The sequence below is a fragment of the Rana temporaria genome, chromosome 4 (assembly GCF_905171775.1).
Source record: "Rana temporaria chromosome 4, aRanTem1.1, whole genome shotgun sequence".
Taxonomy (NCBI): domain Eukaryota; kingdom Metazoa; phylum Chordata; class Amphibia; order Anura; family Ranidae; genus Rana; species Rana temporaria.
Genome location: NC_053492.1, coordinates 70,635,172 through 70,653,217, shown reverse-complemented (window position 1 = coordinate 70,653,217; position 18,046 = coordinate 70,635,172). Strand labels below are relative to the sequence as shown.

The 18,046-nt window shown below is 40.1% G+C and overlaps 1 protein-coding gene across 2 annotated transcripts in view; it reads right to left on the bottom strand.

Moving 5' to 3' along the window:
- The window catches only part of LDAH (lipid droplet associated hydrolase), a 318,623-nt gene that overhangs the window by 93,724 nt on the left and 206,853 nt on the right, over window positions 1–18,046 (bottom strand). For both annotated transcript variants that reach the window (XM_040348529.1, XM_040348530.1), the window contains exon 5: window positions 15,109–15,349. In XM_040348529.1, coding sequence (XP_040204463.1) covers window positions 15,109–15,349 — 241 coding nt within the window. The remainder of the gene's footprint in view (window positions 1–15,108; window positions 15,350–18,046) is intronic.

Genomic DNA, 18,046 nt, shown 5'->3' with positions numbered 1-18,046 from the left:
ATTCAGATATCAACACTCAAACCTGACAGAGTCATATGACGTTGGGTGGGCGGGAAGAGGTTAATCTGCTGAACCTTTAAAGTGTAAGTCTACCTTTTCTGAAAAAATTAAAAGGTGAATACACCCCTTATGCCCTCCCCAGTGTCTCCTGCACTTACCTTTGTGGGTTATAAGCTGTCAGTGCCCATGTAGCCGATGCAGCAGTCCGGGAATGTGAAATCCCCATTCTTGTTTTTTTTGTAGGGCTTCCCGGATAAATCAGAGTGATTCCGATTGGTCAAAGAGACCACGTCATGGAGAAGGTGAACTAACATTTTAACCACTAGCTGACCAAATACCGTCCCCCATCCTTTGCCCGTTAAACGACGGGGGACTTGATGTGCGTATTCGGCGGTCACGATGACTGCCGGCCATGCGTGATCACGGACAGGAGAGCCAGAATAGTGATGTGCGTGTAAAAACAAATCCCTGTTCTGACAGGAAGAGAGGGGAGACAGATTGTCTGTTCCTACTAATCAGGAACAGCAATATGTCTCCTCCTCTATCTAGTGACTTTTTACTGGTATTGACAGTGATCTGCGATTTTAAGCCAAACTGCGACATTGCAGCGGACAGGTCAGACACTTTTGACACATTTTCGGGACCATTGACATTTATACAGAGATCAGTGCTATATAAAATTCACTGATTACAGTATAAATGTCACTAGCATTGAAGGGGTTAACACTAGGGGACGATCAAGGGGTTAAATGTGTTCATATAAAAGAGAAGGATGAGCGAAGCCTCCTCTACCACACTGTGTTGTAGATATGAGTGTCCCAGTTATTTACACAATATCGCTTCCTCTAGTTAGGGAAACACAGCCGTAGCCAGTAACAGGCATATACAAAAGAAAGGTTGTTGCCCCGACAGGGAGACCAAGAGGTGGTGACCCCTGGGACAACCGAGAGGCTACTATGGCAGTGACGGACAGTCTGTGTAGTAAAAAATTAAGTTTAATAAATAATTATAAGTTACATGGTATAATTAATACACCTGGGACAGTAATACAAGTATAACACTATAAGAGCTGAGGTAGCTATAGTAACAACCTATATTAGTTGACCGGCCAAGAAACATGCACGTATGAGGCTAATTCATATAGCGTGCAACAAACAGCACATAAAGGACACAAACAATAACAAACATACAGGACAAAAATGACTGTGGCAATCCGGACGCCAGATGGGAAACTTTTGCTGTCAATTCTAATCGGAAATCCGATATGGTGTGTGTGGCGATTAGCCTAATATACAAATGGAGAGAATTGGCAGCAAGAGTACCCCTGCAGTGGATAACTTGAATAAACAGATCTGAATTGGATAAAAGTCTTGATCTTGCATGTATGAACCTGATGGCAAGATCAGTGAAGGTTCATCTATATTAAGGTTTGGGCTTGCACTTAGAATGAATTTACAAATTGAAAAAAAGTTTTGAAAAAATTAAAAATAATAAAAGTTTGTCTGGGCTGCCCTGCCTGCAAGATGGGTGTATAGTGCTGTTCCTATTTAGGATTTCAAAGATTCCGATGTGTGAAGCGGTTGGATGCAAGATTTGATGAAGGGGTTTTATATACTACCACTGCAGGTCTGTGTTATAGACTTCCATATATCAGCATAGCATGTGGAAACAGGATAATGAAACGATCTTACCAGCAAAGTTCACTAGTTCACAGAGATCCGGAATCCGTTGGCTACTGGCTGCCTCCTTGCTGTTGTGTGATCCAATCGCTGCAGTTGGCGTCTGTAGACTGTCAGATGCGCCAATGTACATCAGCATGCGGGGAGGATAATACAGCCGTGCCGTCCGGTTATGTGATGCTGTTCCCACTGATCTGCTGAGCTGGCAGGTCCAGCTATATGCTTCTGGAAGTGGTCTGTATGTGGCTTCAGTGCGCACCAAGTGTTTGGTGCTTTCCAGCATTCATCCGGAGCATCCGCTCACTTTCTTCTTACTTGCGTGTTCCCGCAAGTCACCGCTTCGGTTTCCCACTGCTATGGGGCATAGAGAGAGAGGCGTCCGGAGCCGTGATGACGTCAACGCGTTTCGTAGTGTTGATACGTAACTTCGTCTGGACGGTGGGAGACAAGCGTGCGTCGCTCCTTTATATGCTATCGGCGCACGCCTGTCTCCCATTGATTTGAAGGATAGAGAAATACGGAGTTCCGCTTGATAGACTTGGGTGTCATTTCAGTGCTGAATGCCTCAAACCAATCTCACAAAACACATAAAGCCTATCACATATAACAGGACATACATAAAATTGCTACATAAGTATATTAAATGGCAAATAGAAATTGGCCACTAAATCTCTCAGGATGCACGAAGAGCGTCAAAGTTAAACAGAAAGACTTACAGATAGGGGTCCCTAAAAATATATAGTTTAGCCCGATAATGTAATTTAATTTGAAAGGGGAGTAATATATTGTGGGTGACCCTGCTTAGTGTATACTTATGATGAGATCACAACTTTGCATATATAGTTTGTTTCTGGTGCTCCGTGCAGAGCCCATGCTCCAAAAGGGGCTATGAAGGACCCTATAAGGACTAACAACAGAGAAAACCAGGAAAACAAAGAGATATAATATGTAAGATGTAAGTGAAAAATCAGCTCGGGTAGGCAGACATGGGCGGTTATGTCAAGGCAGATCAATCATCATACTCATACTATTAGTCAAAAACCCATATGTTATATGTGTGTACATATAGTACGCAAAGACATAATTGGGTTCAGCATATATGAGTATATGGGAGCAAAAAGAGAAAGAAAGGAAAAGGACAAACAAAAGGAAAAAGCAAAAGGAAAGAGGGGGGATGACAGAAGAGCATACACTCATCCGCCCTCCTGCGGTATTAGGGGTAAAGACAGAGACAGGGTCCACGCCCCATGGGGCGTACAGTATGTATGCCATAAAGTATATATTTGCTCTAAAGGACTGATATACATATGTGCTAAGGACAAGGCCGGATTAGTATATCCAAAGCTGGATCACAATAGAGTAAGGATTTGATCGGGAGAAGGGGGGGGCTGACAGTCTACTGGTCCAGAAAGGGTTGCATGCTTAATTCAGTGTTCATGCCAAGAGGCATGAGAGTTTTAAGGGTGAAGATCCACCACTTTTCTTTCTGGAGGAGTATCCTGTCAAAATCACCCCTTCTCGTGGGCAGATGCAACGCATATATGCCCTTAATTTTCATTCCATCCGGTTTGCCCTGATGGAATTCCGCAAAATGCTGTGCTACTGGACTCTCCTGTTTAGGTTCCCTGTCACTATCTTTCTCCTTCTTGATTTCTCGTAGGTGCTCGCCTATTCTAGTTCTAAGCTGCCTTTTGGTTTTCCCTATGTACATCTTTTTACAGGGACATGTTATCATGTAGATAACTCGTTCGGTCGAACAGTTGATGAGATCCCTGATTTCGTACTCTTTGGACCCAGTAGCGTCCATAAAGGTGCGTGTTCTGTCGACGAAGGGACAGACTTGACATCTCGTACAGGGGAACATACCCAGACTTCGTGGGTACTCAGACAGCCATGTTTTATTGGGTTGTCTGACATATTCCGATTGGACCAGGATGTCGCCCAAGTTTTTCGCTCTACGAGCCACCATTTTTGGGCGCTCACCGACAATGTCTGCTAAGCTTCTATTGCTGGTGAGAATGCCCCAATGTTTGGAAAGTATTTCTCTTACCTTGTCCCATTGGGAGCCATAGGTAGTGATTAACCTCACTGGTCCACTCTCACCTTTTTGGTTGGTGTTACTGTCATGTGGTTTTCTAAGAAGAAGACTTTTTCTACTGCGTGCGGCTACTTTTCGTTTCGCTGTCTTGATTTGTCGGTGAGAGTACCCTCTTTCCCGAAATCTAGCATACAGTTCTTTTCCTTCCATTTGAAAAGTGGAGTTTTCCGAGCAGTTACGTTTGATCCTGATGAATTCCCCCATTGGGATCCCATTTTTCTACCATTGTGGATGGTGACTTTCCGCCTGTAGCAGAGTATTTGCTGCGGTATCTTTCCTGTAAGTACTTGTAAAATGTGTTCCTAGATTCTGACTAGATTCTAGTCAGTCATGTCCCCCCACAATTAGAAACACACACATGATGGGAACACATTTAACCCCTTGATCGCCCCCTAGTGTTAACCCCTTCCATGCTAGTGACATTTATACAGTAATCAGTGAATTTTATATAGCACTGATCTCTGTATAAATGTCAATGGTCCCGAAAATGTGTCAAAAGTGTCTGACCTGTCCGCTGCAATGTCGCAGTTCGGCTTAAAATCGCAGATCACCGTCAATACCAGTAAAACAAATATATTAATAAAAATGCCATAAATATATTCCCTATTTTGTAGACGCTATAACTTATGCACAAACCAATCAATATACGCTTATTGCGATCATTTTTTAACAAAAATATGTAGAAGAATATATATTGGCCTAAACTGATGAAGAAATACATTTTTAAAAAACTTTTTTGTGGGATATTTATTATAGCAAGTATAAAATATTGTTTTTTTTTTCAAAACTTTTTGCTTTTTTTTTGTTTATAGCACAAAAAATAAAAACCACAGAGGTGATCAAATAAGACCATTAGGAACAACGTCGCACCACTGCGCAATTGTCAGATAAGGCGACGCAGTTCCATATCGCAAAAAATGGCCTGGTCATTGAGGAGGAAAATCTTCCGGGGCTGAAGTGGTTAAAAAAAATCATGGAAAGGGATTTCTCTGTATAGACAGAAAAAAACACTGCGCTATCGTGTAAATAAATTAACAGTGAAAAAAATTAATTTCTGTGAAAAGCTGCCAGTATTAATACTAAAATACCATAGTAAACAAAGAAACAAAAAACAAGATAATACGGCGCTAATATTTAAACCTGTGAAAAATATATATGTGAAATATATCTTAAAAAGTTGAATGCAACATTCATAAAAATAAATGTAAAATAAATGACCAAAAGAATGATCAAAAATTTTGATAAAAGAATTGACAATATAGTAATTGACAATATGGTATTCAATGTGACAAATCCAACCATATAAATAAATGAAGTGACAAAGAAATAGTCCATAAAAAATCAGTGCAAATTAAGTCCAATTAAGGTGAGCATCTGTGATTAATCAGGAAAGGGATCCTCCACCAAAAAGGTCACCCAATGTGTGGGAAATGAAATCTCCTTACCAGAGACAAAGACCGGGCTTTCAACGGTCTAATTCAGCATAAGGATGTTTAAAGTCTTCCTTGAAAAGACTATTCCAGACACTGCTATGAATCACCAGTATTGATAACTCCAAAAGATAGAATCCCATTCAAATCCGCTCCAGTTAAACATTGGTGTTCATAAAAAATAAAGAATGGTAGGAAACCACATAGTGCATTACTGTGTAAACATTGAGCTTTAATAAAAACAGGTGTGCACTTACAGCAAAAACTTTGGAATCTCGCATGTGGGATATGGTATCGAAGGGATGGCGTTTCCTCAAGCCTCCGTTCGCTTCGTGTCTCCGTCCGTCGCGTGTCTCTCCCTCTAACGTGATGACGTCACTGTGGCTAAGCTCCTCCTACGCGTTTCGTCGCAATACGGACGTCTACGGGGATAGGCTGCCTGAGAGAACGTGATCACGAAGCTCATTATATATAGCCTCATCCGCCATGATGGAAGAGGGCAAAATCAATACGAGCTATGGGAAAGAAAAAACGGAGCGTGCACGTGTTAATGTGCGACGCATAAACGAAGCTAATTGTGGGAAGGAATGTTAATATTCAGATAGATGCCATCTTGTGGACAAAAGGGAGTAAGACACGTGGACGGAAAAAAACGAAGCAAAGGATACTATAGGAAACACCATCGCAGCTATCAATGACTTAACATCTCTTAATGAAAGTATGACATGCAAGGCCTGTACAACACATATCTCCTCTAAACATGCACAAATACATATATGTCATGAATCCTATATGTAATTACAAGATCATAAATTTCTTGATATATTTGAATTATATTTGTATATTGAAAACATTAGAAGATCAAGAAAAAAAAACCAAAAATATGATAAAAATATTAAAAATATGTTAAAAACATTATTAAAAAGAAGATGGACATAAAAATATGAACATAAAAAATGTGGACGGGAACAAAAACTAACTAAGCATTATTTAAAAAACAATTAATGTCCCAATCCACATTTAACCCATGAGGCCTATATGATCGCATATTGAAAATCCAGCGGGTCTCAAGCTGGGAGATAGTGCGCACTTTATTTGTACCCCTCCAGTGTGGACGTAATTTTTCCATAGGTAGAAACAATGTACCATCAATACTTTGGGCATGGTGCTTCGCATAATGTTTAGATAAATTATGTTTAGAGAATCCTCTACCTATGTTACCTACATGTTCATTTAATCTAATATTAACAGCTCGTTTGGTTCGTCCTATGTATTGTTTTTTACAGGGACACTGTATTAAGTAAACCACATGGTCACTTGTACAGGTAATAAATGTCTCAATGTCATATATCTTAAGGGTCTGAGTAGATTGAAAAGTAGTAAGCTTACGTCCCTGAAATGCATTAATTTTGCAAATATTGCATTTTCGACATGGATAAAAACCCTTCATTTCTTGAAAAAAATTTACTACTTTAGGAGGATCTATTATATTTGGGGCAACCTTTAAACGTAATGATGGTGCTCCTCTAAAAATTACTATGGGTTTCTCTGGAATGATCGATCCCAATATCTGATCATTCTTTAAAACACCCCAATGTTTTCTTAAGATCTTTTTTACAGAGAAGTGTTGGTCAGAGAACCCAGTAATTAAAGCGAAGCTGAAAAAATCTTTATTATCAGTATCTATCTATTTTGTGGTTAAAAGCTGATCTCTATTTAAAGTACTGACAGTCAAAATAGTTTCATCAATACTGTCTTCTTTATAGCCTTTATCTAAGAATTTCTTCTTTAGAATTTGGGCCTGTTGTTGAAAATCATGTAGGGAGGTACAATTGCGTCTAATTCTCTGGAATTGTCCCTTTGGGACAGCCTTAAGCCATTGTGAGTGATGGCAGCTCGTAGTAGGGATGTATGCATTGCGATCAGTTTCTTTAAAATGGGTCATAGTAGTTAATGTCTCATCTTTAGCAATGATAATAAGATCCAAAAAATTAATTGTGGATGCACTAATATCATATTTTAAAAAAATTCCTCGGTCATTAATATTTAAGCTGGATAAAAAACTATCAAGGGATGGGGTATCACCTTCCCAGATCACCAAAATGTCATCAATGTAACGTTTCCACAATTTGAGTTGACTTGGAGGGTTGACATCAATGACTTCTTTTTCCCAGAAAGACATGAATAAGTTTGCCACACTAGGGGCAAACTTGGCGCCCATTGCTACTCCGCATTTCTGTAAATAATAATCACCACCAAACCAAAAATAATTATGGCTGGTTGCAAACACCAAAAGGTTAGCAATAAAATCTCTTTGAATAACTGAAAGTGACTTATCTTGCTGTAAGTAAAAACGGACCGCCTCTAGGCCATGATGGTGTGAAATGACCGTGTACAATGAATTTACATCAGCAGTAGCTAATAAAAATCCATTCTTCCATTCACAATCTTTTAGTAAATTGATAACCTGGGTGGTATCACGTAAATAGGATGGGGTGGAAATAACCAATGGCTGTAAGAACTCATCTATATATTTGCCGATACGTGCCGTTATAGAGTCTAAACCACTTATGATCGGACGACCCGGTGGATTGGTGGTACTTTTATGCACCTTAGGCAGGTAATATATCACTGGTACTCTCGGTGCTGATGGAATTAAGTGAGCTTTTTCTTTTTTATTTAGAACACCCAGTGAGAAACCTTCATTTATTAAGGCCTGGAGTTCTTTCCTATATTTTACTGTTGGATTGTTGGCTAAAAGGCTGTAAGTGGTGGTGTCAGACAAAAGCCTATGCATTTCAGCTATGTAATCGCTTTTGTCCAAGACCACCACTCCACCACCCTTATCCGCTGGACGTACAACCAGATCATTACGTTTACAGATTTGTTTCAGTTGACTTTGAAATTCAAATGTATTTCTAGATCTGGGAACTTTCAGGTCCGCTATATCCTTTAAAACAAGCTCCTTAAAAGTCTGTAAAGAAGATGAAATAAAACCTGGTGGGTTATATAAAGAAGCATTTGCCAATTTGGTGTGTCTGGTTGGAACCACAACATCACCAATCGGCTCACTACTTGCTGATGGTAGAGAACCTGCTGGTGCACCTACATATGTAACCCGATTTTGGTCTCTAACTCCCATAGGGTTAAGAAGAAAATGCCTCTTAATGTTCAGTTTTCTAATTAGTTTGTGGGCATCTATGAAGGTCTCGAATTTGTCAAGAGTTCGTGGGGGAGCAAACTTTAAACCCTGACTGAGTAGGGCCTGCTCACCTTGTGAAAGTTGGGCCGAACTAAGGTTAAAGACTCCTGAAATATTTATCTCTTTCTTTTCTTTGGTCCTGACCCTCCTCCCCCCTCTGACACCCCTCTTTCTTCGTGAGGCCTTTTTGGTCTGTTGTTGTCCATAGGAAAAAAACGAGGTGACTGGTTCCTTTCATGCACTTGGGGTGTGTCATATTCACGTCTGAACCTTCTTGAATGGTCCAAATATTCTTCAGGGTGTCTAAAGGTACTAGATTCATCCACTGCGTCACTACCCCCATAATGCATAAGGGGGGCGAATCTGTTTTGGATTGGAACATGATTATTCCTAGGGGTATATCCATAATTCGGACCATTATGGTGCACCCCTCGTGTATCATGATGATCACGATCACGGCCAGAGTGAGTATACCCTTGGTAGCCTCTCAGTGGGGAATCATAAGCGCCCTCATGGCTCACATGACCATAGAGGCCACGGTCATCATCATAATACGAAGGCCTCCTCCTACGAGGTGGATGATGGTTTACACCTCCCCCATATTGACCCTCAAGTGTTTCTACCCGGGGTCTTAGTTTTTTTGATCTATTATGACCTTTTTTAGGTTTCACCGAGGTGTAGCCATTAGTGTGGGGGACGTTAGTGTGACCAGTTCCTCTTATACTGGAATTTGCACCAGAGCAGGATGGAATTTGTGTCGGAATAATGCCTTCTTGAGTAGCATTAATCTGATGGGACATAGAACCCGAGACAACTTCCATAGTTTCATCTATCTTAGCCTGCCATTTGAATACTAATTTATTGGAATAGTCAACAGAATCCCTGTTATACTTTTTCTTTTTCTTCAGTTTTTGTTCTTGATCCTCTTTTTCTAAAAAGATTTTCAGAGAGTTAGATTTAGTTTTATAAATTTCATCTTCTTTAAACGGAGTAAGCTTCTCATTGGCCGTGATCGTGATCATCATGATACACGAGGGGTGCACCATAATGGTCCGAATTATGGATATACCCCTAGGAATAATCATGTTCCAATCCAAAACAGATTCGCCCCCCTTATGCATTATGGGGGTAGTGACGCAGTGGATGAATCTAGTACCTTTAGACACCCTGAAGAATATTTGGACCATTCAAGAAGGTTCAGACGTGAATATGACACACCCCAAGTGCATGAAAGGAACCAGTCACCTCGTTTTTTTCCTATGGACAACAACAGACCAAAAAGGCCTCACGAAGAAAGAGGGGTGTCAGAGGGGGGAGGAGGGTCAGGACCAAAGAAAAGAAAGAGATAAATATTTCAGGAGTCTTTAACCTTAGTTCGGCCCAACTTTCACAAGGTGAGCAGGCCCTACTCAGTCAGGGTTTAAAGTTTGCTCCCCCACGAACTCTTGACAAATTCGAGACCTTCATAGATGCCCACAAACTAATTAGAAAACTGAACATTAAGAGGCATTTTCTTCTTAACCCTATGGGAGTTAGAGACCAAAATCGGGTTACATATGTAGGTGCACCAGCAGGTTCTCTACCATCAGCAAGTAGTGAGCCGATTGGTGATGTTGTGGTTCCAACCAGACACACCAAATTGGCAAATGCTTCTTTATATAACCCACCAGGTTTTATTTCATCTTCTTTACAGACTTTTAAGGAGCTTGTTTTAAAGGATATAGCGGACCTGAAAGTTCCCAGATCTAGAAATACATTTGAATTTCAAAGTCAACTGAAACAAATCTGTAAACGTAATGATCTGGTTGTACGTCCAGCGGATAAGGGTGGTGGAGTGGTGGTCTTGGACAAAAGCGATTACATAGCTGAAATGCATAGGCTTTTGTCTGACACCACCACTTACAGCCTTTTAGCCAACAATCCAACAGTAAAATATAGGAAAGAACTCCAGGCCTTAATAAATGAAGGTTTCTCACTGGGTGTTCTAAATAAAAAAGAAAAAGCTCACTTAATTCCATCAGCACCGAGAGTACCAGTGATATATTACCTGCCTAAGGTGCATAAAAGTACCACCAATCCACCGGGTCGTCCGATCATAAGTGGTTTAGACTCTATAACGGCACGTATCGGCAAATATATAGATGAGTTCTTACAGCCATTGGTTATTTCCACCCCATCCTATTTACGTGATACCACCCAGGTTATCAATTTACTAAAAGATTGTGAATGGAAGAATGGATTTTTATTAGCTACTGCTGATGTAAATTCATTGTACACGGTCATTTCACACCATCATGGCCTAGAGGCGGTCCGTTTTTACTTACAGCAAGATAAGTCACTTTCAGTTATTCAAAGAGATTTTATTGCTAACCTTTTGGTGTTTGCAACCAGCCATAATTATTTTTGGTTTGGTGGTGATTATTATTTACAGAAATGCGGAGTAGCAATGGGCGCCAAGTTTGCCCCTAGTGTGGCAAACTTATTCATGTCTTTCTGGGAAAAAGAAGTCATTGATGTCAACCCTCCAAGTCAACTCAAATTGTGGAAACGTTACATTGATGACATTTTGGTGATCTGGGAAGGTGATACCCCATCCCTTGATAGTTTTTTATCCAGCTTAAATATTAATGACCGAGGAATTTTTTTAAAATATGATATTAGTGCATCCACAATTAATTTTTTGGATCTTATTATCATTGCTAAAGATGAGACATTAACTACTATGACCCATTTTAAAGAAACTGATCGCAATGCATACATCCCTACTACGAGCTGCCATCACTCACAATGGCTTAAGGCTGTCCCAAAGGGACAATTCCAGAGAATTAGACGCAATTGTACCTCCCTACATGATTTTCAACAACAGGCCCAAATTCTAAAGAAGAAATTCTTAGATAAAGGCTATAAAGAAGACAGTATTGATGAAACTATTTTGACTGTCAGTACTTTAAATAGAGATCAGCTTTTAACCACAAAAAAGATAGATACTGATAATAAAGATTTTTTCAGCTTCGCTTTAATTACTGGGTTCTCTGACCAACACTTCTCTGTAAAAAAGATCTTAAGAAAACATTGGGGTGTTTTAAAGAATGATCAGATATTGGGATCGATCATTCCAGAGAAACCCATAGTAATTTTTAGAGGAGCACCATCATTACGTTTAAAGGTTGCCCCAAATATAATAGATCCTCCTAAAGTAGTAAATTTTTTTCAAGAAATGAAGGGTTTTTATCCATGTCGAAAATGCAATATTTGCAAAATTAATGCATTTCAGGGACGTAAGCTTACTACTTTTCAATCTACTCAGACCCTTAAGATATATGACATTGAGACATTTATTACCTGTACAAGTGACCATGTGGTTTACTTAATACAGTGTCCCTGTAAAAAACAATACATAGGACGAACCAAACGAGCTGTTAATATTAGATTAAATGAACATGTAGGTAACATAGGTAGAGGATTCTCTAAACATAATTTATCTAAACATTATGCGAAGCACCATGCCCAAAGTATTGATGGTACATTGTTTCTACCTATGGAAAAATTACGTCCACACTGGAGGGGTACAAATAAAGTGCGCACTATCTCCCAGCTTGAGACCCGCTGGATTTTCAATATGCGATCATATAGGCCTCATGGGTTAAATGTGGATTGGGACATTAATTGTTTTTTAAATAATGCTTAGTTAGTTTTTGTTCCCGTCCACATTTTTTATGTTCATATTTTTATGTCCATCTTCTTTTTAATAATGTTTTTAACATATTTTTAATATTTTTATCATATTTTTGGTTTTTTTTTCTTGATCTTCTAATGTTTTCAATATACAAATATAATTCAAATATATCAAGAAATTTATGATCTTGTAATTACATATAGGATTCATGACATATATGTATTTGTGCATGTTTAGAGGAGATATGTGTTGTACAGGCCTTGCATGTCATACTTTCATTAAGAGATGTTAAGTCATTGATAGCTGCGATGGTGTTTCCTATAGTATCCTTTGCTTCGTTTTTTTCCGTCCACGTGTCTTACTCCCTTTTGTCCACAAGATGGCATCTATCTGAATATTAACATTCCTTCCCACAATTAGCTTCGTTTATGCGTCGCACATTAACACGTGCACGCTCCGTTTTTTCTTTCCCATAGCTCGTATTGATTTTGCCCTCTTCCATCATGGCGGATGAGGCTATATATAATGAGCTTCGTGATCACGTTCTCTCAGGCAGCCTATCCCCGTAGACGTCCGTATTGCGACGAAACGCGTAGGAGGAGCTTAGCCACAGTGACGTCATCACGTTAGAGGGAGAGACACGCGACGGACGGAGACACGAAGCGAACGGAGGCTTGAGGAAACGCCATCCCTTCGATACCATATCCCACATGCGAGATTCCAAAGTTTTTGCTGTAAGTGCACACCTGTTTTTATTAAAGCTCAATGTTTACACAGTAATGCACTATGTGGTTTCCTACCATTCTTTATTTTTTATGAACACCAATGTTTAACTGGAGCGGATTTGAATGGGATTCTATCTTTTGGAGTTATCAATACTGGTGATTCATAGCAGTGTCTGGAATAGTCTTTTCAAGGAAGACTTTAAACATCCTTATGCTGAATTAGACCGTTGAAAGCCCGGTCTTTGTCTCTGGTAAGGAGATTTCATTTCCCACACATTGGGTGACCTTTTTGGTGGAGGATCCCTTTCCTGATTAATCACAGATGCTCACCTTAATTGGACTTAATTTGCACTGATTTTTTATGGACTATTTCTTTGTCACTTCATTTATTTATATGGTTGGATTTGTCACATTGAATACCATATTGTCAATTACTATATTGTCAATTCTTTTATCAAAATTTTTGATCATTCTTTTGGTCATTTATTTTACATTTATTTTTATGAATGTTGCATTCAACTTTTTAAGATATATTTCACATATATATTTTTCACAGGTTTAAATATTAGCGCCGTATTATCTTGTTTTTTGTTAAAAAAAATCATGCTTATCTTGCCCAGGCCAATTATCAGGTTTCAGCACTGTCGCACTTTGAATGACAATTGCGCGGTCATGCAACACTGTACCCAAACTAAATTGTTTATCAATTTGTTCACATAACTAAAGCTTTCTTTTGGTGGTATTAAATCCCCACTGGGTTTTTTATTTTTTGCAAAATAAATAAAAAAGACTGAAAATTCTGATAAAGTGTTTTTCTGTTTTATAAAATTTTGCAAATACATAATTGTTATTCATAAATTTAGGGCAACATGTATTCTGCTATATTTCTTTGGTGAAAATAACCCAAATCAGTTTATATTATTTAGTTTGTAGGAAAGTTATACAGGGGGAAATGATCAGGATTTTTTTTTTTTTACTAGATCACTTATAGCAGTGAATTTCATTTATTTCATTTTATATTTTACTAAATTCAATTGATTTATCCAGTTTTTTTGTTGTTATTAGCTGTAATTGGTCAGAGCTAATCACATGGTACAGATGGGCCGTGGTTAGCCCTGTCTGTACTAGGAAAACTGTTGTATTAAAACAAGTGACAGCTGATGATTTTTGATTTTCCCTAGAATTTCAGCATTTAACGTGCTTATTACCTTAAGTATTTTGCTGACTTTTTTTAATTTGTGTGGCTCACCACTACTACACTGCGGAATGTGGGTTAGAATTTGACAAAAGTTGTTAATCTCTGCTGTACACCATGGGAGCAGGCTGTGGCCTACCACTTGTGGAGAGGTAAAGCTCTCCAACTGCTTGTGGTAGGCCTTGACAATCTAAGCTTGCTGTAGTAAAAGCTGCTTTTATTTTAACACCATAGCAGTCTTTCTATCCGGTGTCCAAGCCTGTGTTTCTTGTCTACAAATCAATGCACAAAGAACAGATTAATAGCCAGATTCAGAGAGAGTTACGCCGGCGTATCAGTAGATACGCCGACGTAACTCGGAATCTGCGCCGTCGTAAGTTTAAGTGTATGCTCAAACTGAGATACACTTAAACCTAGCTAAGATACGTCAGCCTGCGCCGTCGTATCTTAGGGTGCAATTTTTCAGCTGGCCGTTAGGTGGCGCTTCCGTTGAGTTCGGCGTAGAATATGTAAATGCCTAGATACGCCGATTCACGAACGTACGTGCGCCCGTCGCAGTAAAGATACGCCGTTTACGTAAGGCGATTCCCGGCGTAAAGTTAGTCGAACAAATAGCTGGCCTAGTCAATGTTAAGTATGGCCGTCGTTCCTGCGTCGAAATTAAAAAAATTTACGTCATTTGTGTAAGTCGTCCGTGAATGGGGCTGGACGTACTTTACGTTCACGTCGAAACCAATACGTCCTTGCGGCGTACTTTGGAGCAATGCACACTGGGATATGTACACGGACGGCGCATGCGCCGTTTGTAAAAAACGTCAATCACGTCAGGTCACCAAACATTAACATAAAACACGCCCCCGCATCCTCATTTGAATTAGGCGCGCTTACGCCGGCCCCATTTACGCTGCCGTAAGTTAGGAGGCAAGTGCTTTGTGAATATAGTACTTGCCTCTCTGACTTAAGGCGGCGTAGCGTAAATACGATACGCTACGCCGCCTTAAAGATGCGCGCCCCTACCTTAATCTAGCTATAAGTGTCTGTAGAACAGAAATGCCTCCACTCCTGATTCCTAGTGACCCCAAAATGGCTGATGTATTGCTCACCAGAACATTCCACCCTGAAGAGGTCCAGCGAAGCAGTCACTGAAGCTTCATCCACTGATTTAATTCCACGCAGGGCAAACTTCACCAGCGATGCCTTTGCGACTTCTGGCAAGAAAGAGAGCAGGTACAGAGGCATGTAGACAATGTATCGCAAGCTGCAAAGAATCGGAGTCATGATCTTGCCTTGCGGTGACTGGGCCATTCTTTCAATAGTAGGAAACAGCAAAATTGACTTTAAAACCTGAAAAACATAAAAAATAAATAAAGATTAGTAACACTTTTGTAAGATGGAAAAATGGCCACTGGAATTTCTTTGGCTGCCATGGCAATATAGTTCTTCTTTCAGACAGATGGTGCTACCGATGTATTATCACATTCTTTTCAGACAGTGAGTGTTTGGCTACATACAGCTGTGCTTTAGAGAATGTGAATTATTTTGCAAAATTTCTATATTTCTGCATAAATATGGCCTAGGGTATAGTCTGTTTTTATTTACAGGTCCACAGCTAGATAAGGAGAACCTTAAAGTGGTTGTAAATCCTATTCATTAAATTTGGCCTAAGCACATCTATCTGTAGTGTTTACTTTTCTCTCTCCAAAACTCTAATTGTCATTTCTCTCTGTGCTCCATTCCCATGTTATCAGCATTAGTCACTTCTGACAAGTTTTGCGACACATGAGATAACAGCAGTTGAAAATTTGTGTCGGAAGGGAGCTTAGAGGGAGATTAGCAGGGAGCTTGTCGATTCACAATACAGCTCTGCATGTTCCTTTGTTCCTCTGCCTATGTGGAGGGGGTGTGTGCCCCTTTCCTCCAATCAGCTCTCACACTGTGTAAGTGCAGACTCCCCACCCACTGCTGAAAGAGGAAGAAAGATTTTTAACATGATCTGCCTTTAACTTTCCAAAGAGTGTAGAAAGGGGAAGACAGCAGATATACAAGTAAAACTTATGTAGGGAGATTTGTTTCATCTCTATGTAGCATCTGAGGCTTTTCACTTCACTGGGTATATGTGAGGGTTTACAATCACTTTACCTAAACAATAGAGATGTACTTGTTAATTTATTTATCGAAGAGAATAATCCAGAGCTACATACTGTATTTGTCTGGGAATATATGGGAACCTCTAGGTTTCTCAGTTCTTTTGAAGAGAAAAATCTATAGCATGATAATCAATTAAAATCATGGGAGGTCCTGTCGTGTTTAAAGAACAGAAATGTGGTTCTTCGCTAAGTTTGACTTTAACAACAGTTTAGTTAAAGTGTATAATGGCTTAGCAAATTCTATGGACTTCTTAAAATCAGTTATTGATACTTACCAATCTGGAAAAGGTTAAAATCATAGTCGTGCCCACAGGGTGTGCCGGTTGTGCCCAGCCACAATCTAATTACCCTGTGCTGTTCCGATTCCCCACACATCTGTTCCCCCCCCCTGCAGTGCTGCCAGCTTCCCTCCTGTCCTCTCAGTAGTGGCGAGGGGCCTAGTAAATATTTAATTAACTGGCCTTCCTTTTCTGAATGAACACAGTGAGTGACCTGTACCGATTACTCCTGCCTTCATTCTTAACCACTTCAATACTGGGCACTTTCGCCCCTTCCTACCCAGATTTTTTTTAGCTTTCAGCGTTGTCGTACTTTGAATGACAATTGCGCGGCCATGCAACACTGTACCCAAACTAAATTTTTTATCATTTTCTTCCCACAAATAGAGCTTTCTTTTAGTTGGTATTTGATCACCTCTGCGGTTTTTAATTTTACGCTATAAACGAAAAAAGACAGACAATTAAAAAAAAAAATTATTGCCACTGATGAGGAGCTATTGACAGGCATTAGTGGGTGGCACTGATTGGCACTTTGATGGGGAACTGACAGGCATTACTGATGGGGCACTGATTGGCACTTTTTTGGGCACTGTTGTAGGCACTGATTGGTACTGCCATTTATTTATTATGGGGACAGGGTGGCAGGTGTTGGGCACTGATTGGCGGCTGATGGGCACCTTTTGATGGGGGCTGTGCTGATAATCAATGTGCCGATTATCAGCACAGACCCCCCCCCCTTCTGACAGGAAGAGCTGCCTTACTGACACCAATCTTTGCTCTACTGACACCATCTTCTGCTCTGGGGATATACAAGCATGTCTGTTTGTGCTCTGGGGTGCACACCCTAATGCAATAGGCTGCACACATCAATGGTTAAGATCCTATTTTTAAGACGTTTGGACAGCACAAGTCTAGACAATTCAACACCATTTCTATCTGTCCCTGTTGCTGATATTCCTTTACTTCCTGTCAGGTAAAACCATTCTCAGCAGGACATAAAGTGATTAGAAATTTAACAAAGCCCTGGAAAGGAGGAACAAAACCTGACAAAGTTACAATGCCTTGCCTATTTTATAAAACTAGGGATAAAAAAAGAACACGATCCTCTGCACTACTAGACATATTCTCTCATCATCAAGATCGATGCAGGGAGCATAGCACCTGGAGCATAGGAGAGCGCTGCCCCCCCCCCCACCCCCAGGATAAATGCACAGGTAAATCCTTACAATGCAGGTTCAGCCCCATGCAAAGGAAAGTTTTCAGCTTTCCAGGAGATAGGGGGGCAGATTCAGAAAAAGATACAACGGTGTATCTCCTGAAACGCTGTCGTATCTCTGAGTTCTGCCGGTCGTATCTATGCGACTGATTCAGAGAATCAGTTACGCATAGATATCCCTAAGATCCGCCAGGTGTAAGTGTCTTACACCGTCGGATCTTAGGCTGCAATTCCAGGCCGGCCGCTAGGTGGCGTTTCGTTTTTTTTACGCGGCGAATATGCAAATGAGGATTTCCGCCGATTCAGAAACGAACGACCGCCCGGCGCATTTTTTTTACGTCGTTTGCGTTCGGCCTTTTCCGTCGTAAAGTTACCCCTGCTATGTGTGGCGTATCCTATG